Source organism: Cokeromyces recurvatus (assembly GCF_025118155.1).
Source record: "Cokeromyces recurvatus strain NRRL 2243 chromosome Unknown BX663scaffold_4, whole genome shotgun sequence".
Classification (NCBI taxonomy): domain Eukaryota; kingdom Fungi; phylum Mucoromycota; class Mucoromycetes; order Mucorales; family Mucoraceae; genus Cokeromyces; species Cokeromyces recurvatus.
Window position 1 is genome coordinate 232,564 of NW_026251390.1, and position 24,020 is coordinate 256,583.

At 31.6% G+C, this 24,020-nt stretch overlaps 8 protein-coding genes across 8 annotated transcripts; 3 read left to right on the top strand and 5 right to left on the bottom strand.

Annotated features, from left to right (window-relative positions):
• Positions 1–1,240: 1,240 nt before the first annotated feature.
• Positions 1,241–3,627, top strand: BX663DRAFT_483591 (cytochrome P450; the record flags this gene model as incomplete). Its single annotated transcript, XM_051524504.1, has 4 exons — positions 1,241–1,314; positions 1,543–1,620; positions 2,026–2,964; positions 3,051–3,627. The coding sequence occupies 4 exons, from the start codon at positions 1,241–1,243 to the stop codon at positions 3,625–3,627; spliced, it is 1,668 nt and encodes a 555-aa protein (XP_051385899.1).
• Positions 3,628–8,073: 4,446 nt separating this feature from the next.
• On the bottom strand, positions 8,074–8,836 carry BX663DRAFT_581007 (uncharacterized protein). Its single transcript, XM_051532193.1, has one exon. The coding sequence runs from the start codon at positions 8,461–8,463 to the stop codon at positions 8,266–8,268; it is 198 nt and encodes a 65-aa protein (XP_051385900.1). The 5' UTR covers positions 8,464–8,836; the 3' UTR covers positions 8,074–8,265.
• A 34-nt stretch (positions 8,837–8,870) lies between these two features.
• BX663DRAFT_429035 (uncharacterized protein) lies at positions 8,871–10,181 on the bottom strand (the record flags this gene model as incomplete). The annotated part of the gene is made up of 6 exons (XM_051522713.1): positions 8,871–9,041; positions 9,097–9,241; positions 9,337–9,588; positions 9,726–9,785; positions 9,843–9,937; positions 10,002–10,181. The coding sequence occupies 6 exons, from the start codon at positions 10,179–10,181 to the stop codon at positions 8,871–8,873; spliced, it is 903 nt and encodes a 300-aa protein (XP_051385901.1).
• A 52-nt stretch (positions 10,182–10,233) lies between these two features.
• Positions 10,234–10,434, top strand: BX663DRAFT_428413 (uncharacterized protein; the record flags this gene model as incomplete). Its single annotated transcript, XM_051522681.1, has 1 exon — positions 10,234–10,434. A coding segment is annotated over one exon (201 nt), but the record flags the coding sequence as incomplete, so codon positions are not given.
• Positions 10,435–11,885: 1,451 nt separating this feature from the next.
• Positions 11,886–14,905, bottom strand: BX663DRAFT_498116 (uncharacterized protein). The gene is made up of 9 exons (XM_051526003.1): positions 14,801–14,905; positions 14,591–14,718; positions 14,328–14,526; positions 14,183–14,275; positions 13,775–14,096; positions 13,394–13,720; positions 13,016–13,333; positions 12,854–12,959; positions 11,886–12,765 (listed from the first exon to the last, which is right to left on the bottom strand). Exons 1-9 carry the CDS (start codon positions 14,858–14,860, stop codon positions 11,982–11,984), a joined length of 2,337 nt encoding a protein of 778 aa, XP_051385903.1. The 5' UTR covers positions 14,861–14,905; the 3' UTR covers positions 11,886–11,981.
• Positions 14,906–15,117: 212 nt separating this feature from the next.
• On the bottom strand, positions 15,118–18,020 carry BX663DRAFT_498118 (MCM2/3/5 family-domain-containing protein). The gene is made up of 5 exons (XM_051526004.1): positions 17,893–18,020; positions 17,644–17,765; positions 15,602–17,524; positions 15,454–15,519; positions 15,118–15,388 (listed from the first exon to the last, which is right to left on the bottom strand). Exons 1-5 carry the CDS (start codon positions 17,977–17,979, stop codon positions 15,181–15,183), a joined length of 2,406 nt encoding a protein of 801 aa, XP_051385904.1. The 5' UTR covers positions 17,980–18,020; the 3' UTR covers positions 15,118–15,180.
• A 208-nt stretch (positions 18,021–18,228) lies between these two features.
• BX663DRAFT_540592 (uncharacterized protein) lies at positions 18,229–23,139 on the top strand. The gene is made up of 10 exons (XM_051530755.1): positions 18,229–18,454; positions 18,557–18,684; positions 18,743–19,279; positions 19,348–19,561; positions 19,622–19,796; positions 19,865–21,777; positions 21,869–22,281; positions 22,349–22,704; positions 22,786–22,864; positions 22,932–23,139. Exons 1-10 carry the CDS (start codon positions 18,295–18,297, stop codon positions 22,995–22,997), a joined length of 4,041 nt encoding a protein of 1,346 aa, XP_051385905.1. The 5' UTR covers positions 18,229–18,294; the 3' UTR covers positions 22,998–23,139.
• A 4-nt stretch (positions 23,140–23,143) lies between these two features.
• BX663DRAFT_558513 (DNA directed RNA polymerase) lies at positions 23,144–23,981 on the bottom strand. The gene is made up of 4 exons (XM_051531813.1): positions 23,772–23,981; positions 23,602–23,701; positions 23,426–23,518; positions 23,144–23,340 (listed from the first exon to the last, which is right to left on the bottom strand). Exons 2-4 carry the CDS (start codon positions 23,660–23,662, stop codon positions 23,318–23,320), a joined length of 177 nt encoding a protein of 58 aa, XP_051385906.1. The 5' UTR covers positions 23,663–23,701; positions 23,772–23,981; the 3' UTR covers positions 23,144–23,317.
• Between the last annotated feature and the right edge of the window lie 39 nt (positions 23,982–24,020).

Sequence of the window (24,020 nt, forward strand, 5' to 3'; positions counted from 1 at the left end):
GTACTTTGAAGAAAATTCATCAGTAAAACTGAATACAAAATCTGGAAAACGCAATGTGTGTATTGCAAAACTGCCCTTATCAGATTTTAATGGTACAGAGGATAATTTCTATGTTGTATCTATTGAAGTAATGTATGAAGTAGAAGGAGAATCATCGTTGTTTGCATAGGCTAGAATCTGTGACAATATACAAGTTGAAGGATATGAAGATAGGGTACCTGTTTTTTTGTTTACGATTCCGATACTCCTTTACAAAGAACTGGAAGGGAGCAAACTTATGTAATTTTGGATATGGAATCAATCCAAAGCCCTGTTAACACAATCAAGTCTATTATAAATGATAGAAAACATTATTTGATATGGCCAAAAATGTGCTTAAGCTCAAAGGTCATTTTGAAGAACCCTCCTTTTACATTTTCATTAACATAGTTAGCGTTAACTTCTTAACTTTTGTAGGAACCATTAAAAAAATATCACACAATCTAAATAACTTTAAATAACCTTTTTACACTTTTAATATTTTCAACACTTTAAAGCTTTTTAAAAAATTTACTAAACTTGATTTGACACTTAAAAACACATCAAAAAATTTACTTTTACACTTTAAAACACTTTAAAACACTTTCTTGTTAGGTGGCTACAAATAATACCTAAAAGTACCTTATTATCACTTTTTCCGCCGGTGGTTGCAAAAATCACCCGAAAAAACACTTTTAGAACACCTTAAACCACTAGAAACGCTTAATTTTTCTCATAGTGATACTCGAATGGAAGAAAACTTCGACTAGCATAGTCGAATAATAAATTAAATATACTATTAATGAGCAAATACTACATTTATGGTCATAATTATATTATCTAGCATTTCCCAAATGATGAGAATTCTCCTAAGAAAACTTCGATTCAATAACTGACTATAATTTCCCGCTTTTTTAAATTCTTTATACTTCAAAAAAAGGGTCATCTAATAATTGACATAATAAAGAAAAATAATACTTCTCCTAGTCGGTTCAAAGTATTCAATGTAAATAATATTCTTCAAACAGGATTGGTGGTTGAGACTAATATAACTCGAATATATCTTCTCAAAGACCTGTATTACTTTTAATATAATTAAATAAACTTGTTTGGTTTCTAGCATTTACAGATACAAGAGGTTGTTTTGGAAAAGAACCTTATACACTTTATTCTATAAAGCATTATATATGTTATTTCTAAATAAGATATTACGTCTAATTATATGTGTTTGTTGTTGATTGCATTTTTTGGTGATAACTACAATATAAAAGAGTGTAGGGGCTGGAAGACAACGAAGTAAGGTTTATATATTTCCGTTATTTGTAGCATTAATAACGAGTATTATTCAGCAAAGCCTTATGCATTCTCCTTTTTTTTTTTTTTTTTTTGGGAGATCTTATAACCCTGTTTCCTTTAAAAATTAGAATTCTTTGATCAGTGTATTACTCATCAGTTAGATTTCCTCTTTTTTCCGATTTCTATTTTTTTTTTTTTTTGTTACTGACGTCAGTCAATCTAATATAGAGTTTTAAGTGCTACCCGTCCACTTTTCCTTGTTGTTCAAAAGGAATTGATCATTGACGTTGGTAATACTCAGCAGAGGTCATTTTATAATACATTTATGTTGTATTGTTAATTCAAGGATCCATACTGAATGTTGTTTCCTCTCAATATATTGCATTTAATCAATTTTTTGAACCTCCGTCATCCTTAATACTAGCTGTAGTGATAAAATCTACAATTGTTTTGTATTTCTTTTCTCTTATAACTTTTTTTTTTCTTTAGTATCAAATATTAAATTTATCATTCTTTTCACTGTATTCTATTGCAAGTTATCATGTTAAGTTATTATTTAATACAGAACAAAATCCAAAACTTTATCGAAAATACTCTACTATCTAAATCTACTACGCATTTGAATGATTTTGCAGCAATAAAACGATTATCGATTCAACTTGGTATTTCAACTGTTCTAGTGTATTATCTCTTTCGCTTAACTATTTATAGGCTTTATCTGGATCCTGTTAACCGTATTCCTGGACCCAAAGTTGGATGGTTCCCACTAATGGGTAATTATCTTGAGATTATAAAAAATGAATCCGGTGAACCTCATAAATATTGGGCAAAACAATATGGTGGCATCTTTGTTTATCATGGTCCTTGGAACTCACCACGTGTAGTTGTTACAGATGATGTCTTATTAAAACAAGTTTTGACTTCTCAAGAATATGATTTCATCAAAACACCTGAGGCTTCAAAATTTTTGCGTCGCTTTTTGGGTGATGGTTTGCTTACGGCTGAAGGTGAAGTACATCGTCATCAACGTAAGATGTTAAATCCTGCTTTCTCTGTTAATGCCATTCGTGCTCTTGTCCCTTTGATGGCTATACCAGGCCGAATGCTTAGAGATAAATGGCTAAATATGATAAATCAATTGGATAAAAACGGTAATGGAATAAATAAAAAGAGAGTGATTGTAGACGAAGATAACGAAAGAAAGGAGGAATTTACAGAGATTGAGATTTCGAACGATTTATCTTTAGCAACACTCGATGTTATTGGATGGGCCTTTGGTCAAGATTTTAAATCATTGGAATTTTCAGGTACGCCTCAACAAAGTAAATTAAGTCAGGCGTATCTTCATATCTTTTCACAAGATACATCTATCATGCGAATCTTAAGTTTTATATTTCCTATCTTGAACAACTTTCCTACAGAGAGAAATAAGAAAATTCGTAGAGATTTAAAATGGCTTGATGAGGAAAGTAAAGCTTTAGTTCAGGCTGGTATAGATCGTGCAGCATCTGCAGCTGCAAACCCGGATATGAAGCAAAATCAACCAAAGGATCTTTTAGCTACAATGGTAGATTTAATTGATGAAGAAACGGGCAAAGGGTTTACATTAGAAGAAATGAGAAATCAATGTCTTACTTTTATGGCAGCTGGGTTAGTAATATATATATATATATATATATATACCATCATAGGAATCATTGCATCTATACTTATTAATACATTAATTCAAATATTAGACATGAAACAACAAGTGTTAGTTTGAGCTGGTGTCTTTGGCTATTAGCAAAAAATCAAAAAGTTCAAGATGAGTTAAGAGCCGAAATAAATACCTTGTTTACAGATGATAAAGATGAAACAATACCCACCTACGATGAAATCAATTCGTTACCTTTATTAAATAATGTCGTTCGGGAAACATTGCGTCTAATTCCTCCTGTACCTACTACCACCCGTATTACCCGTGTTCCAGTCACATTAGGTTCATATGTCTTACCAAAGGGTACAAGAGTATTTTTATCACCAATCACCAATCATCATTCAATAGAAATTTGGGGAGATGACGCCGAGGCATTTAACCCTTATCGTTGGGAAAAGCAGGAAAAGATAGGAAACGCATATCAATACATACCATTTTTAGCGGGTGGCCGACAATGTATTGGCTATCGATTTGCTTTGATTGAATTTAAAATTTTATTAGCATTACTTATCAAGCATATTCAATATTTTGAAAAGCCTGGATTTAAAGTTACAAAGAAACAGCACGTTACTTTAAGGCCTTCACCAAATATGATACTTTGGATGAAGCAAATATAAAAAACATTACTTTTTTTTTTCAATCTATATTGTTGTCTTATAAAGAATTGAAGGCTGAAACCTATGTCAATGTCAATTTATGAAGACAATTTTTTGATATCTGTATTGTTAATTTCCCACCTTACTAACAGTCATGTTTTTTTTCCACTAATTATTCAATAGATCCTACAACGTTGAATTAATAATGACTATCATATAATGAAAAATTATGGTTGATTACAGTCTTACTGAAATTACAATCATAAAAAAATATTTTTGTGATACATTAGATACTTAACTTATTATATGTTCTTCACATACTCCCATTAAGATGAATATCAACACTGTTAGTTTATTACAGCTTTCAAAGGTTTCACACAATTGTATATTTTCCGGTTTAAATATGAATACATACGCAAGCGCATCATATACATATATTTTTTTAGAAGTTTGTCATTCTTTATGTGTTTCCCTTCCCTTCTTAAAATAATAATAGTATAATTTAATATTTCTATAAGTAAGCCTACATTTTGAAAGCATTAAATTTACAAGAATAAAAAAAAAGCGTGTTCTTAACTTCAAAAATTATAAAGTTACCATCATCGACTTAGACAATTGTATTTAGCTTTAGCTACTTGGATAACTAAATAAAGTGATTATGGGAACACAGTTTTCCCTTCAATTGTAATACATTTCATTGCTTGTGTAAAGGTTACAAATCTATATTACAAGGTTTTTCTAGTTCGCACATATTATATTAAAATATAATACTTGTTTATTTCTTATGCAAATTTGAATGTATGGCTTCCCACTTTAGAAAAACCTCGACGTGTATATAAGCTAATAACTGAAGGATTATGCTCTCAAACACCTAACTACACCACATTGTTTATTTGCTTAATTGACGGGCTTTTTAAGCTTGACGTCATGAGTTGACTTATAATATCATGTTCCTTGATTAAACAAGCGGATCAAGGAATTCTATCTAGATTCCCCTGAAAAACTCTCTTGATCCACTCCATCAAACAATATTAAAATTTCTAACACTTCATTATCTATAACACTTTTCTGATTCACATCTTATTTCAGGCCTCATTAACAATTTTTATAAATACCCTATCCATTTAAATTCATAAATAAGGTGATTGACTTTAGAACCATTGTTCACTCTCGTTGACTTTCTTTTGTCTTTATATTATTTTTATTTTATAATATTTTTTATTTAATACGTTACAAGTAATATCACAGTTTTATCTATGATTTTAACCGCTAGGTATTCATATAAGAATATCTAAGATCAGATAGTATTAGAAAAGTATTAGTTACGACAGAATGATCCTATTTAGTACCAACTTTCTTAAGTTCATGTAACATGAAAAAGTATAATACATAAATAAGTTGAAGTCGATTTCCTTTATATTATTTGTCCAGGTACTTTAAATCTGGAGTTTAATAAAGAAAGAGTAAGTGACTCTGACTACACCTATTTATTTCGACGGTCGTTGAATTCTTATTAAAAAAAAATTGTTTGATGATATAAGATTATAGCATATGCATGCATAAAAGGGAAATATTTTTTTTTGTTTTTTTTTGAATACCACAACTCGGCAACTACACCTAAAAGCTTGGGTTTATAAAGAAAAAAATTGAGGTAAATAAAACAACTTGATCGGAAAGGGCAGCGCCTTTCTGTTGGCCAAGCGGCGATCATGGAGAGATGAACTTTGTTAGCTGTAGATGGGAGTGATTAAATAATAAAATCGGGGTTAGTTCTGAGCTTTGATGATAACATGCTACCTTCCAGGATCCAATGTTCAACACCAGGCCTTCAATGGAGGTCGATAAAAAGATGTTGTTAAATCGCGGGGTAATTTCCTACCATGCAAGAGAGGAAAGCCCGCAGCATTGAGAGAATTCCTGGGAGTAACACGGCTGTAGTAGAAGTAAACAAGAACAGAATCTAATCCACCTCTACACTATAAAGGACTTCCTCTTCAATAATTTTTTTTTTCTCATATAAAATAAAAAAAAATGAAAAGAAAGGAGGATGGGCTCTAAAGTTAATACGTATTGTGTAGTACAATTGCTATAAAAAGTTACACGTTATTTATTTAGAACCACTATCATACTTGTTGCGGTTACAGAATACTTGTAAATTATAATATGTAACAGTAAGGAAATTAGTTTGGTTATACACAAAGACTTGAAATAGAAGAAAGAATACGTAAAGAATTGACAAACGAAGAAGATATTATTAAATTTAACAACAACGTACATGAAAAAACATAAAAGAATAAGTTATCATAAAAAAAAAACCCCTGTATGGCAAAAATAAGCACACAACTTTTTATAGAACACAGTTTTGGGATAAAGAAAAAAAAATATTAGTTCAGAGGCAATCGACTCATCAATGATAGACGAAAATAATAATAATAATAATAATAATAATAATAACATAATATAATATAAATAGTAAATTTTTATTGATGGTGGAACAAAAAAAAACCAGTATGAAACTGATGGCAGACTTGTTATAGCTGATACATCAAATAAGCTATTCAACATTAAAAATAACTACTTTAATGATAAGGAAGGATATCAAGGATATTGACTTTGTGGCCAAAACTGATAAAAATGATAAAAGATCTATGAATCCTTTTAACATTGGTAGTTGGGTAAGAAATGTAGAGAGCTATAAAAGCTTTAAAAGTTGTGACAATGACCAAACAGGTAAATTTGGTATTTCCTTAGTGAATTCTACAAGACAAATAACCTATGGATTGAGGCTATATATTGTTAAAATGAGAGTTATGGGCATATTTTAAGTCATAAAAAAAAAGGCGATTTTGATTTTTGATGTTTTCAGAACGAATTCTAACGTTAAAGCAAATATCATTCATTTCTGATTAATATACACATAAGTTTCTAAAAATTAAAATTGGGTATCTCTAATATGACGGATGCTGAAGCTTTTGATAAGTTCTTAATTGCTAGTCTCTAATCAAACAAAGCTAAAATCCGTATAAAGGATACAATTGATATGGATAATCCTATATTGAGTGAAGTCATTAAAGTCGTTTATCACACATATGGGGATAATTGACAAAAATTATAACAGTAGTGTGAGTTCAAATAATGTGCGTGGTAAATGTGATGGTATGGCTTAAAGAAGAGCAAAGAGAAAGAAGAAAAAAAAGAGAACAAAAGGACGTATAGGTTGAGACTGTTTATTCAATGTAAAAAGAATGATATAAAGACTATTTCGTGTCTAAATAACTACTTGTATTTATGCTAATGAATCCTGAAACCAAAGAGATAGAAATAACAAAATTATTAAATGTCTATATAAAGATCCTCTTTAAAAAATTGTAATAAAATTACAAAAAAAAAAAAAAAAAAAAAAAAAAAAAAAAAAACCTTTGCGACAATACGCTTTTCCTAAAACGACAATCAACAAAAATGAAAACGACAAATTGAAATTTCTTTCGCAACAATTATTTCTCAACTGCCGACAAATATTTGTTAATTGGCGACAATATCCATCGTACTGGCTGTATTTTTTTTATAACACAAGATGTAGTGTTAACAGAGTTATTGTTAATTCATGTTTATGATATATTTTTTTTTATCAAAGAGCATATTTTTTTTTATTTCCAATGGATGGTTATTTCATTTCCAAAGGGCTGCTATTTTTGGATAAATGAAGTAGTTAAATAGATTCATTCCTCAAATACTTTTCAAAAGTGTCTGCAGAGTATTGGACGAATCCTCTAAGATGCTTAGGATAAACAGAGTCACAGTCTTCCGTTATTCTGGTGATTAAATCGCTAGTCTCATCGAATATGCTTTGCTTGGCCTTGTTCGTAACCACCGACCAAAAATCCTCCATTGGGTTGAGTTCTAGAGAGTAAGGAGGGAGATAGACACACACTCTTATATCCTCGCTCTGCAATCATTCCACATATTTCATCGGCTGTATGAATGAGAGAATTATCCACGACTAAATAATATCCTTTCATCTTTTTATATAAGTCCATTTTATTCAACATTTTATGGATAAATTGCAAATAATGTCCTGTAACAGTTCCTTTTGAGGCTTGCTTGCTTGAGTTGGCAGGCACCTTTTTTTTATAACCAGCACCAGCAATCTTTACTCTTTTCGATGATTGGGGGTTTACTAAGTTCCATTGCTATAACATAGTTAGCGCTAATTGCCCCCAAGATGGTGTGTTATATTGCTCTGATGGAGAGCGTAGTAACTATAGCTTTAATACCCTTAACTGACCAACCACCATGTGATCTTATGTTTATGTCAAATCCTGATTCATTCTTAAAATATACAGTTTTCAAGAAAGTTCATGTCTGTTTCATTCCATTCTTCAACCCACGCTTTTCGATTCGCGAGCTTATATTCATCATTTCTTACTACAGAATGACAGATTATTCTTTTAAATGAGAGATTGCATTCGTTTTTAAGAAAGCTTGAAAATCGGAAGAATTCAAAGTGAAGTTTTCAAACTTCTCAGGAAGAGATGCAACTGCATCGCTCACTCGAGTTTGAGGATATTCATCGTAAAATTTGATCAAGTGGACCTAGTGTTCCTCATCAAGTTAGCTAGGCTTCCTATTTACTTTATTCGTTTGCTTTTCAAGAATATTCTAATCTTTATCTTCTTTAAGTTTCCTTATCCACCTTTGTGCTGTTCGTTCCGTGATTCCACTAGCTAGGCTTCCAGACTTTGTAGCACTGTAAAGTTTTACTCGTTTATAATATACAAGCTTCTGCTCACTAGTATATTTATTATACATCATTTGTTGATTCGTTGCTCTTTTTACAAGATTTGCTACGCCTTCCATTCTAGTGTCTAGGTCTTTAATTTGTAACTCTTGCTCGGGTTCCTGAGATTCGCAATAATTTCTAGTGTTGGTTAATGTCTCTCAGATGGAATGGATTAACCTCCTCTTCTAAATGCATGGCATCATTTCCATCCTCGTAAAAAAATATAGCACTCATTTTGCTCTTTGTAAGTTATACGAAGATAAAAAGAAAAATAAAATAACTGCCCTTTGATGAGAAAGAATACGCTTTTTGATAAAAAAAATATCATAAACATGAACTAACAACAACTCTGTTCATACTACATTTTGCACTATAAAAAAATCTGCCCTTTGACACTGTTTCCACTGTAATTCAGGCTCTCACGAATTGAAGCAGTACAAATACTTAATGTTACGATTCAAGAATCTAGCTAACTATGATACTTTTATTGTTTGAAAATATCTTCCTTCAATTTAGGAAAGATTTTAGTTTTTCTACCTAAGTAGTAAGTTTCTTTTGCAAATGACTGATCTTCAACAGTCAACGGTGGTCCAAACGATGAATCATCTTCAAGTAGTCGTCCTTTAAGGTTTTCTGCTTGTTTTATGACTTCATCCTACATTCATATTCATCGTATACAACTACATATAAAACAGTGCAAACAAACTTACCTTGAATGCAAAAAGTTGTTGAAGCTGATCAACAAATGTGTCAATCATTCCTTCGTTGATGGGATACTTGATTGTCTTTCCCCACTTATCAACCATATAGGCACTAGGAGCACCAAATCGAATTTGTTTGAATACACCCTTTAACCTTAGAAAATATAATCTGTTAGTATCTTATTTCGGGCATCCTCTCACATTAATTGTCGGAATATAGACAATGTCCACTTCGAATGCTCTTTAAACTTATAAAGAATGAAATTACCACAGAATTGTCCAACGATCACCTTCAACTTTTTAGCTCTATAAATGTCCAAATTGTGGTATCTGGAAAGACAATTTAAAATAGTTTTTCCTTTAACCAGGACCTTGGACTCATCTTCCTTCATATTGCCACTATTCCTTTTGAACTGTATGTTCGCTAAGTCATAATATTTCGAGTTCATAATGATACAAAGTCTAAGATTGACTTTAAACTTCTCATTCTGGGTATCACCCCTATATGTAGACTATCAATAAGAATAATGCATACAAAATAACTTATTGAAATGAATAAATACCAAACAAGTTCTATAATATCCTCCTCTTCAAATAGAACTTCAAAAATATTGCTCCATATTTATATAATGATAGACCACTCGGACATTGCCTTCCAAGGACTGATGTCATTCTTCTTGAAGACGAAGTTCTTGTAACTACAAAAATAGTGATGAGATGAAATTAACATATATGTACGTCTAACACATATTTACATCGAAGCAAAAATTTCGAACTTCTTTCGCACATCACCGTCAAATACAAGAGAATTAGTGACGTATAAATTATACTTTTCTCCCTGTATCGATGTCTAATATTTTAAATTGATAGCTTAGTTTAATCTAGGAAGTTAGATATGATGAAAACTTAGTTACCTTGTCGGCCTCCTTCATCACCTGCTGTACTTCCTTGTCAATGCTTCGGAAGCTCAGTTCATTTATCATGAACTTCTGCTGAAGATCGTGGATAGCCTGTACATTCAATCCAACTGTTTTCACCAACTGGTTATCGTGGAGGCCTACTATGGAATTCAAACATAACCTAAAAAATTGCATTAAATCAAAATTGTCCCTTTAAAAGTAGTTGCCATCTAACTTACTCCACCTTCCCGCTGATTCCCAGATTAATCTGGTAGATCATGCCCTGAATCAACTGCCTCTTCCTCATTCGTCTCCTTGCCCTCCCTTCTGGGTTACTCTCTGCAGGATCCTCTGGTACTTTGATACCCTGTGTAATCCCGAAGAGGATTACTCAACTGACCCTGAGCCTAGTCAAGTCTTGTTGCCGTCTCTCTTCCCCTGGTGGTAAGTAAGTCTTGTTCCTCTGTTCCTTTCCTGCCTGTGGTCGAAAGATAGTGTGGATACCGTCCTCTGGTTCGTCCCTCTGCTGCCAAACTCTTCTAGTGCACGATGCAAGGGAGTCCATGGTCTTGAAGCCTATTGAGTAGTCACTTGCTTTCTTTGTCTATTTTTCCCTTTTCTCTAGGGTTTTTTAGTCCCACCCTTTTGACTTAATTGATTTGTTATTTTATGTACATTTTTAGTCCCCCTTAGTAAGCAATAATGTTTTTTCTTTTTTTTTAAAAAAAAAACCGAATATGTAATAATCAATAAGAACCATAAGTTTTCGCCTAACTTACTCCGTTATATATTTTTCGATAACATTCAAATTCTTCCATCCTTTTGTGTACAGCTTCATGCCAAAAGAGTGTACTAAAAGCATCAAGCTTTTACTATGACCTATGATATCGATATTATCATTGCCGTCAACTTCACTTTCCTGTTATTAAAAAGAATATTAGTTGTGTGAATAATGAATGGATCAGTAAAAAGCAATACAATAACATTTGCATGAACTTCTGGAACTAAAAATTGTAGAATTTAAACTAATTATTCGTATCTTTTGGTTGGAAGAAGAACTTACTTTCAATAGTTCGCTGACGTTTTTTTTTTTTTTTTTTTTTTTTTTTTTTTTTTTTTTTTGTTTACTGGAGAATGTCCACTAGTTTTTCTGCGTTAAAAATTACAGTTTCTGTAGCAGCTTCATCTACAGCTTTAATAGCACAATTTGTTAGAGATGTCATAGTGGTTTGGAGAAGAGAAGTGAAAAAAAGACTAAAGAGCATGTTGATCGTTTCGTCTGTTTGTTTTAATTAAATTACGACGAAGTATGAAAAACGTATGAAGAAAAGGGGAGATGAATGATTACGTATTCCTTTTTTAAAATTAAAGATTCTGCCTCAACTATTCTCCACATTCCTATATAGTAGCAATTACAGAGTAAGTCTTGAGCTACTATATAGAAACAAAGGTATCATACATGCATTTCTATTATTTTATTATCATATAAGATACATGATATGCATACAATACCATACCAGTGTAAAATAAGCCTTACTGTGCTACAGTAAAACATGTAAAATGCATGCTATAGTTTAGCCTCCCAATACTTTTTTAAGAGATGCTCGTAATGTTATCAAAAAATGAATTACGTACTATTAAAACACATTAGTACAGATGAGTATAAACCAGAAAAAAACAGTATATAAGGTTGATTAAAGATTCTATCTGTCAGCTAGTTCGAGCCAACCAGCAATAGATGAACATGAAAATGGCTCCTTTTACAGTCTATGATTCATGTAATTTAAGCTGTCATAAGATTTATAATTCTAATAGGTAAATAATACTCCTTGAATTCATATATGAAAATAGACGTGTAGACTATGTATATTAAAATAATTACAAGTTTATATATATATATATATATATATATATATATATATGTATATTAGTATGAAAAACATCATTGTTTTCACATTCAATTATGCTCTATTATAAGCAAATTAATTATCCATATTAAGTGGATTTTTTATCTAATACTGGTACAGCTGGTATATCTTCATTATTGGGGGTCATAAAATGCTTATTGTTACGTCTCGATATCACCTTTTTACCTGTGGTAGCTGATCGACGCAATTTAGGTACTGGTGGAATATTAGATGATTTATCTGGTTCAAATTGATGCCAGTCATGAGATGGAACTATAGCACTTTTAATGGAAATAGGCATTTCCACGTGATAGGTTTCGTTGCTTTCTGATGCAGTCATAGAGTTTGTATTTACTTTTAAACCCTTTTCTTTAAAATGAGCTTTGTATGTCTTCTTTTCAATTATTTGTTGTTGTGTTGGTAATGAACGGGAGATTGTTAAAGTTGGTGGCAATTGAATCATGTCATTCTCATGAATACTTTGTTCGTTATCTTCTTCTTCTTCTTTTTGAACGACAAACATATATTCATTTTCATTTTCATTCGTTACGATTATATTGGTTTCATTATCACAAGTAGGACTATCAGGGGAATGAACAGTCATAGCATATCGATTTGTTTCCCTACTATCTGTTATTATTTTATGATGACTAAATCCATATTCAATATCACCTGTAATAGCTGAATTATTATGAAGATCCTTGTTTGCAAAAATAGTTTGGAAATTCTTTATCAGATCTTCTAGCACACAATCCTTTGACCATTCTCCAGGTGAACTTTGAGCATAATTTAAATCTTGAAAGATAGCTGGAGTAAAGATTAATGTCAAGTTTTGTATCGTCATTTTATTTTTACTAACACATGTTTGAAGTCTATTTATTATTTAGTTTGATACGATAGTTTTAAGAACTGATATGTATATATATATATACATGTATATATTCATATTTTTTCACTTACTTGACTAAATGCTGTATAAGGGCTTTAAGTGTATCATAATTAGCTGCTGGTAATTTAAGTAATCTTGTTAAAAGGTTCATAAGTCGTAATTCTTGATCAGGAATTTCTATTTATATTACATAAATAAAATAGCTCTTGCTTTATATCTAAGAATCAACTTACGTGAATAGATTATTCTATCCGTTAATTTAAAAGGAAATAAAGGTGTTTGTAGTTCACGTAAAAATATTTTAATTACAGAAGCAATACTAAAAATATCTTCAGGTACATCATTTTGACCAATAATAACAGCTTCTTCATCCAATTCAAATGCATGTCTTAATTTTTCTATTTTACTTTGTTTACCAGGAATACGATAGATGCCTTCTTTTTCTAAGCCATCTAGTCTTTCAATGGCCTCTATACATTTAGTAATTAATAAGGGTGGTGATCTATTTCGTTGTTGAGCATATTCAGTCAATGAAATACCGAAAATAAGATCTAATAATAATAATTGGATTTACTTTGTATAATAAGATATGAAGCTTTAATTTGATATACCTTTACAAAGTCCAACTTGGTGGTTTTCATAATAAATAGGTGTAGGCTTTAGAAAGTTATTTAATGCATTAGAAGAGAAGTCATTAAATCGTTTAGCTTCTAACTCATTATCAATAGAATTAATCACAGTTAATAGTGATCGAAATGGTTGTCGTTTTTGATTTATTTGATTCATATCAGATATAATCACTGATTGTAGCATTTCTTTTACTTTATCTGATTTTTCTTTTAAAGCAGCTTGTACATTATTTAAAATATGATGATTTGTAGCATCTATTTTAATAGCGCATGAGCTTATTTCACGTACAATATTACGATAATTAGTATCTATTATAAAATTTTATTTAGTCCTGTATTCATATTGAATATGGCTTAATATACCTGCTTCATTAGCTTCAATTTTAAGTCTTGCTAATTTTACAATTGGATCTTCTATCTTATTTAAATGCCTTTTCATGAATCTTTCAATACGACTACTTTGTTGAGGTGAAGCCAACATATCAATTGATTTTATACTTCTATCATCATCTATACTCAATGATCTATTATCTTCGTCTAAGGTTTCATTATTATATGGTAATTTTCTCGGTAATTTTAATACAGGTGTAGATACTTGATTGTTAGGTAAAGAAGTTGAAGTCACATTATTATTTACTAAAGATCGTTCAATTTCATCCCATTTTTGAATGTAAGATTCGTGTGCCTATTTAATGCATATAATAAAATTAATTATGTATAAATTTGTATCAATATATTTTTTTTTCGGGGTAAAATAATAAGTTCATTTACAACTGGTAACTTCTTTAATCGTGCCATGATATATTCTCCATTTGTTTGATTCATCCAAGATTTATTTTTATCAAAGAGTCTTTGTTGTTCATCCTATATACTAAAACTAAATATCAATTCCTTCTTCTTTCCATGTAATATTTACTCGAAATTGAACAAGTTTTTCACATTGTTCTTTCATCTTGTTAATATATTCTTCTTTAAAAGGCCTCTGGTCTTCTGTTAATGAGACATAATGTATGAAACACTTTTGCATCATATTATTTTCATTTGGAATATAGCATGTTCGAATATTTCTTGTTATAGCTGAAAGATCATCGAGATATTTTTTTTCTAAATTAATTCTATATATACATTTTTTTTCTTTTAACGTCACGAATCTATCCTGCCTTTTATAAAATATAAAACCTTTGCTTCAAGTATTCTATAATATATTCAGTGTCCCGAATAAGTAAATTCGTTGAAATTGCTTCAATCTCTTTTGATGGTGCGAATATTAAATCATATGTAGCTTTATCTTGTTCCGAAAATACAATCTAAATGACATGTTAACAATTGTAAGCAAGATTACAGAAAAAAAAAAGAAAGAAAGAAAGAAGGCTATAAATATATATTTACTATTTTTTCTTTATTATGATTAGTTGTCACAGGCTTGTTTTTCTTATGTGTAGTACTCATTATAAAAAGAGATGAAATGTTAACTGAAAAGAAGGAAAATAAAAAAAAAAATAAAAAAAGGGAATAAGCCCTTTTATTAAAAACAAATTGTATGCCTGTACAAATTTGGTAAAAAAAAAGAAAAAAAAAAGCTTTTATGTACTACATTAACAATTATTGTTGCACGAGCTGCTTTTTATTCTTAATATTATTATATATGCACAAATTAGGAAACTGACTTTTTTTTTTTTTTTTTTTTTTTTTTTTTTTTTAATAATGCTTCTAAAATAATAAAATAAAATGTATATTACAAATAATAAGATGAGATAGGTCCCCTTTGATTAAATACGATAGACAACTCCATCACTGTAAAAGATTTGATTCTCATCAGACATCTTTTGTAGAGCGTTTGCAGTTTCAACGGCTGTGAATGCCTCATTTCTACCAAGTCCTTGATTTATCGACACAAACACATCATCAAATACCAACTCAAGAGTTCCATCACGACTGTCAAGTATACGAAGTAATCTTTCTTTAAATAAGGCAAATCTAAAACAATAAAAGATAGAGCATAAGAGACCATAGTTCTATAATACATATCTATATACACTTACCTCTTTGGTGAAAGAGTTTCTGCTGAATCTTCTTCCATTATATCATCAGCTGGAGCAGTAAAGTTACTATAAAACAAAAAAAAATGGAGTTAATTTAATGTTTCCTTTTTTTTTTCTTTCAATAAGAGATTTTCTCTTTCTTTCTTACTTTTCAGCTTCTTCCATCATATCATCTTCATCAGCTTGTTGAGTCTTTTCTTCTCTTTCTTCATCTTCTTCTTCCTCTTCCTCCTCTTCTTCTTCTTCTTCATTATCCGATGTACTCATCTTTCTACGCTTTGTCTTTCTAGTACGTATAACTTCTTGGAACATGGCATATCGTAATACTTCTGCAGCTGCCTTTGCATCTTTATCTTCAATGGTTGTACTTAATCTTGCTTTAGCATGAGCTGTAGAAAGACGAATTAAAGTTTCTAATGTACGTGCTGTAACAGGAGCGGTCTTCTTTTGCATAGGATCATCATCTTTGTAATTTCTAAGGGATGTATATTCATTAATAATTCTATCTGTAGCTCTCTTTGTTAATGTAGGCTTAACAATGTTTTTAACATAGTAAATATATTTTCTAAGGAAAGAAGTCTTAAGCACCTTGGTTGTTAAGCGTGATAAGCCAGGATTAAACTTTTCAAATATTTCATCATCATCATCCACTTGTTCGTCCTCAGGTTCATCCCCCATAATATCATCTATAGCTTCTGTAATAGGTGCTCCCTCTTCTACTCCAGGTGGAATATATCGATGCATCTTTAAGACATGTTCAGAAATTTGTCTATCTCTTATCTCATCAATAGGATCCGTCACAATAAATAATAAATCAAAACGAGAAAGTAGAGAATCGGGGAGAGCAATATTCTTAGCTGGATCCTTTGTAAGATCATACATACCATAAATTGGGTTAGCAGCTGCAATTACACTACATCTGGCATTTAATGAGGTATGAATACCAGCTTTAGCAATAGTCACCGTTTGCTGTTCCATGACTTCATGAATCGCAACACGATCAATCTCACTCATCTTATCAAATTCATCAATACAAACTACACCTCGATCTGCTAAAACCATAGCACCCGCTTCTAAACGTCTTTCGCCTGTTTCTTTATCACTGGTAACTGCTGCTGTTAAACCAACACCTGAAGAACCACGACCCGTTGTGGCTATCGCAAGTGGAGCGATGTTTAAAACGTATCTTAAAATTTGTGATTTAGCAGTAGAGGGATCACCAACCATCAGCATGTTAATATCACCTCTGATATGAGTACCATTTTCTAAATTCTTTTCAACACCACCTAATAATAACATTAAAACTGCCTTTTTAATATATTCATGTCCCCAAATGGAAGGTGCTAATGATTGAGAAAGGATCTTGAAGGAATTTCTCTTTCGTGCTAACTCTGTAATCTTCACAATGTCTCTATCTGTAATAATCGGGGCAGCAATACCACCACCAGCTTTTGTACTCAATAAACTAATTTCATTACAAAGAATAACAGTTTTAAAAGTAGAGCTGCTTTGTGAAGCATTTCTGTTACCCAAGGATCGATAGATACCAACAACTGATACACGATCACCAGGTTTTGCACGATCTACTAAATCATCATCTAAAATTATATCTACAGAACGAGGTAATTGACCAGCAGGAGCACGTTCAGGCATTTCTTGAATGCTGATAGTTTGATGATCGCGATAGGTGCTATAACCAAATTCTGTAATCAAGGGATTACCATTATCGTCTTGAGTAGGATAGACAGCGCCTGTAGGAATGGGATTACCAGGTGTAGTGGCATCCCGATATTCACGCATATAGTGACTATTTGTTTTCTCTGCATAATGGATGGATTTGACAACCTTAGGTCGTACTAAAGAACAGCGAGTAACAATACCTTCGATACATACAAATTTTCCTAAATACATGGCACGTAAAGTACGTGGATTGACGTGATGATCGCCAAAACTTCCTTTAAAGCCTACATAATAAGGTGTACCTTCTTCATATCTATCACTTAACGTCTTTACCATATCAGTTAATGCTGCATCAAAAGCAGGTAAACATTCACCTGGGTTATTAATCAAGCTAAAATAAGTGAATATGAGTATTGACTGTCCATTTACTTTTCCTATTTGTATTCCCCTTCTCTCTCTCTCTCTCTCCTTTTTTTTTTTTTTTTTTTTTTTTGTTTAAATGTACTTTACTCAAAATATAATTCACGATTCCATTGACGAAGGGCATCGATGCTAACAATTAAACGTCTTTGTTCATTAAGAACCATAGTAGGAATCATATCCTTATATGAGCCTTTTTCATTGGCATGACTCTATGTGTACATCATTCAGAAAAAAGAAAGAAAAGAACAATAGAGTGATGTAAATTAGTAAGTGTATAGAGAAAAGGAAGTAACTGCAAATAAAACATTTGAAAAAAATAAATAAACTTTAGCATACATCGAAAGTAAGAAATTCAGCAAATTGACTCGAACGTTGTTGAAAAACTTGATCAATTAAAGTTGCTCCATTAGTAACTGCTGCCATTTTTTTTTATCGATTTTAGGCTGAAGCAATATAAAAAAAAAGGAACTACAAAAAAATTTTAATAAAAAAAAATTAAAGGAACGCGAATGGCGTTTCAATCATTTTCTTTTTGTCGCGCCAGACAAAAAAGGAAGGTTGAAGCCACTCCCTCCATTTTTTGATGACGTAGCTAATTTTTATCGGATATGCAATTTTGTATAATTTATTTCTTTTTTTGGGTTTATTTTTCTTTTTTCAGTTACTATACATAATTACCTCTTATTTTTATTTATTTTTTCAATTTTTTTTTTTTTTAAAGTTTATTTTGTTGACAATATGGCATTTGAAGGTGAAATAAATGAACAAAGGCATATTCCCTTTTATACGGATAAATTACAGCATTATGAACAGCGCATGAGTGACTATTGGACTATGGATAGGGTTGTTCGCTGGTTGGAAGTTAACGACTTTAAACCTGCAATTGAATTTTTTAAAGGTATTCACTACATCATTCTTCATCTAGCTTTATATATACGGTTTAACTTTCTTTATAAATACATGCAATAATTAATATTTATTTTTGTAATATTTTAATTAGCTAAAAATATTTGCGGAAGAACATTTCTCGAGATTGATATGCCTTTGTTAATGACCTTTCAGAATGAATTGATGCTTTCACTTTCTGAAAAGAGAAAACTTGCACATGCTATTAAAGCGCTTCGAGCGGTAAATACTTAGCTAATACATAAGTATAAATATTTATATTTTGTTTTATATTCCTTAGTCAGAAGATCATCATTATCATTACAATAACGTAAATAACATTCAACGTTATCCCAATAATTATAACGCCATGCGGATTAATAATGGATCAAGATATCCCATAATGTCAGCTAACAATAGTACAGATAGACTAGTACCGCAACAACAAGCACCCTCATCAGATTTAGTTGTTCCTTTAATACCTGAACGTAAATCATCTAATAACGAACAAGTATTGGATTGGATGAAATCGTTTAACATGCCAAAACGCACCATTCCAACAGCCGTAGCCACAGTACGTGCATCTAATGCCTCAAATGGCCACAAGCGATTCCCTTCACAAACGACAATAATCACACCTAATAATAATAACTCTAATGTTAATAATCCTTCTCGTTTTTCAGCCGGTCCAAGCAGTCCAAGAACAGGAGAGAATGATGGAACATGGAAGTTTGTTAGAAGAAGACCTAATATGAATACTTCTAATTCCTCTCCAAGCTCTACTACGACCTCTACATTAACTTCAACCAGTACAACTTCTTTAAATAGTCCATATTTGGTAATCTATTGCATGTACAATTATATTTTGGCATATGTATTTATAAAAATAATTATTGATATATTTAGGACCATCCCATTCAAGTCACGCCTCCTCCTCCTCCTCCCCAAATGCAACCTCAACAAAGTATTCATGTTACTAAAGATTCCGATACCTTTCATAGTTTGCAAGTCACTGGTATGCATGACCCTCGTTTGATTAAAAATACTATCCTAAGAAAATTAGGTTTGGAAGGTAAATGCGAACAATATTTGTTTTTTCATGAAAATGGGAAAAACTCAGGTAAGAAAAAAAAATAAGGGAAAAAAAATCTAAATAATATAACTTATGGGCATTTATTAGATATTGCTTTAACTGATAGCGAATTATCACATCTTTGCCAAAGTTCAGATCATACTTCTACTAATAGAATATTGGTTAAGCCTGCAGATCATGCATTTGAGAAAAAACATTATAGATCATACTCTAAAGATGGAATGAATTGTTATGATTTTGCTGTACAAGGGGCATATCCAAGGTAATTCATATTACATTTATATGCTTTTAGAGAAAAAGATTATTTATATATGGTTAATGTATGAATAGACGTTATTTGGGACAATATGCATTAAACAACACAAATAATTGTGATTTAAATGTCAATCGATCTCGTTATGATAATGGCTTAGCGTCTCCTGTAAACGGAACAAATCAATTTACTAATGTTGTTTCATCTCAAGCAGGGGTGATGGAAGATGATAGTAATAACACAATTCCTAAAAGTGGAAAGAACTCTCGTAAGCAATCAATTGATACTTCTACGGCCGCTACTCCTTCTCCTCCTCGACCATCTTCAGCTATTGCTGCAGACAATAATAAAAATTCCTCCTTATGGGCTATTAGTCCTGTTTCCCAAAAAAGTAATTCTTCATTTATGGAGCCACAAAAACATAATTCTCAACCTTCACAGCAACTATGGCCAGTTCATCAAGATGTTCCTGCATCATTTTATCAAAAGCCTGCAACGTCTACAACAATAACAACTACATCTAAACAGCCCTCTTTATGGGCAGTTCCCCCTAAACAGTCTCATGAAGAAACAGTTACCCCAGTACCACCTCCATCTCTTCGAGCAGTTCCCCCTTCTTCAAATAGATCACGCTCCAATACAAATGACAGTATCGATATGAAAACACAAGCTATCTCTGCTAGTATCGTAAGTACTTCTCCTGTTTCTCTTTGGGCAGTTGCTCCTTCAACTACATCTACATCTACATCTGAGCCTGCTTCCTCATCCTCACCTTTACCTTCTCTATGGGCCGTTCCACCTTCTACTACTACTAATGCAGCTACAACTACTCCTACTCCTACTCCTTCTCCTTCTCTATGGGCTGTTCCACCTTCTACCACTGCCAATACAGCTACAACTACTCCTACTCCTTCTCCTTCTCTATGGGCCGTTCCACCTTCTACCACTGCCAATACAACTACAAGTACTCCTACTCCTTCTCCTTCTCTATGGGCCGTTCCACCTTCTACCACTGCCAATACAACTACAAGTACTCCTACTCCTACCCCTTCTCCTTCACCTTCTCTATGGGCCGTTCCACCTTCTACCACTGCCAATACAGCTACAACTATGTCTATGTCTTCATCATCTCTGTGGGCTGTTGCTCCTCAAAAACTTCAACAGAAAGAAGAACAACAAGAGCAGCAGGAACATCAACCCATATCTAACGAATTAGCTACTAAAGATTCTTCTGAAAATAGTTTAGACTCTCCTATTCCCCAATTCAGTTCTGAAAATCTTAATTTACATCCTAGTGTTTCTGCTAAGACGTATAATAGTCCAACACCTAAACAATCACGTGGAGTTCAATTTACTACTTTACCTTCTGAGTCTGAAGAAGACTTCCCTGAGCCTCATTCTGCAACGAGTGTCAAAAGCACTTCTATTTTAGAGGATAGTATTGGAAGCGTAACCTTAACAGATCCTTCTGATGTTTCTCGTCGTCAACATCGAAGTTTAGATCATCAACAATTACATATTGATACGTCTTCCTCACTATTAAAAGCCGATCATAATGAATTCTCCCCACTATCTTCTTCTTCACCTTCCGGTTTGGAAACTGAAGAAGAAAACTGGGCAGAACGTCCATCTGTAGAACGTTTATATAAAGATATTGATAAATATTTACCTGGTCATGATCTTGATAAAGAAATTATTGTTGAGCAACCGGCTGTTCAGACTGCATCATTAAATAGTAGCTCTACGACTTCTTCTAATGGAGGAGCTGTTCTTGTATCTGCATTACCTCCTGGTCGACGTCTAGTAGGGCATAAGAAGTCTATTCGTAATGTAGCTCGTGAAGCACATCGTAATTGGCGTAATGCTGTAAATGTGATATACGCCAGCAACAACTTGGTCCGTCGACATAGTACAAAGATGTGGCATCGTAATGTGGAGCAAGTAAAACCCGGTATGAAGCCTAATATTACAAATGACACTAATAAGCCTAGTAAGTCCTTTCAGATAATACTTTGAATATCTCATTATTATAGTCGTAAAATTTACGCTTTTTTTTTTATTTTATTTTTTTATTTTCTTAGAATCTAAAAAATTGCAATGGATTCGTGGTGAATTGATTGGTAAAGGTTCATTTGGTCGTGTATATCACGCCTTGAATGTTGAAGCAGGGGAATGGATTGCTGTCAAGCAAGTGGATTTACCTACGACTAAATCAGATTATAATAATCCTCAGTTAAGAGAGACTAAAGATGCTTTGTTCCGAGAAATCTCTTTATTAGAAGACTTGGATAATGAATATATTGTACAATATTTGGGTTATAATGTAGACGAAGAGGAAGGATATATTAATATCTTTTTGGAATACGTTCCTGGTGGTAGTATTGCCTCTTGTTTAAGTAAAACGGGTAAATTTGAAGTTCCTTTGGTTCGATTCTTTACAAAGCAGATTTTAATGGGTTTGGCCTACCTCCATAGTCGAAATGTGTTACATCGAGTAAATATATACATATATATATATATTCATAGTCGAAAAAGTGCATATGATTAACGTTTATATATAGGATATTAAAGCGGGTAATATTCTTTTGGATCAGAATGGTGTGTGTAAGATTACAGATTTCGGGTTATCAAAATTGAGTGGACAAGACAAAGCTTATGATCCTCATTCAAATAATTCAGTGATGCGTGGTACTGTATATTGGATGGCACCCGAAGTAGTGAAAGGAACCAACTATAATGCTAAAGTTGATATATGGAGTTTAGGATGTACTGTAATTGAAATGTTAACAAGTAAACATCCATGGCTTGATTTAAACATGTTGGCCGCTCTTTATAGTCTTGGAAAATATCAAGCACCACCTATACCTGATGATATCCCTGATGATGCAAGAGATTTCCTTAATCAATGTTTTATTATGTAAGAGTATTTTTTTGGTTACTAAATAATAAGAAAAAAATTATCTAAAGAAAAAAAAAAACTTTTTATAATAATGTATAGTAATCCTGAAGAGCGACCAACAGCAGAACAGTTATTAAAGCATCCTTTTGTTCAACCAGATCCTAATTTTGAATTCAAGGTAAAGAAAAAAATATAATATTTATATATTATATACACATAATAATATTTTCTTTTTTTTGATATAGAAATACATGAAGAAGGTTGAAATTGAACGAAAAGCATCTAAACGATTAAATGCAGTAAAGAAATAAGGGGAATTTTTTTTTCTTTTTACCTATATAATATAATACGTACATACACAATACACACATACATACCTACTAAAGATTCTAATAGTCGTTTATATATTTATTTATTTATTCCAGAAAAAAAAAATTATACTATGTACAGTACGATTATTAAATAAAATAATAAATGATTTTTATTAATAATATGAAAAGGGCTTTTCGGTATATTGATTTAGTTTATGACAAATGAAGCTTTTTTCTTTCTTTCCTTAACTTTGCTTCAATATATAATAAAAATTATTATAGTGTCATGCAGTAATAACGAAGATTACCGACAATTGCAATTAACGAGCCTCAAATTGAACCACTAAAAAAAAAAAAAAAAAAAATAGAATGATAAAACATTGATCAATGATTCTTTCTTTGTCAAAAAAAAAAACTAATAAACTTACTTCTCTTGGTTCTCTTTTTGTACATGATTCTATGACCGCAATCTTGACAACGGATAGGTTCTCTAGGTTTAAGTTGATTTTCTGCACCACAATCTATTTTTTTTTTTTTTTTTTTTTTTTTTTAGATCGTTAAATTATATTCATCTTCTTTTTTTATAAGATAATTCTAAAATTACCAGCACAAAGATAAGTCATAGCAACAGGCTGACGAATAGATGTACCTTGATAACCGTCCATTTTGTTTAATTCTTTTTGATTAAATCAAAAGTTTGAGATCTGAACAAAAAGAAAAAAAAAAAAAATAAATAACTCTTTTTTTTTATATATATAAATGTATGTGTATAACCTGTTAATTGGAATATGCTAAATTCTCCGTCAGCAATAATTTTTATAGGAGCAAATAGAGAATTTGTCATGTATAAAATAATACGTTGATGTAATAGTAAAGTCTATAACAAATGTTTAAGAAAAAAAATAAGGCAGATAAAAGGTTTTGAATTAGTAACATTACAACAGTCAATAGTATTAGTGATTATGTAGTCTTCATGTATTATCTGATGATGGTTACAAAAAATGCATAAATTTTATTTTTCTC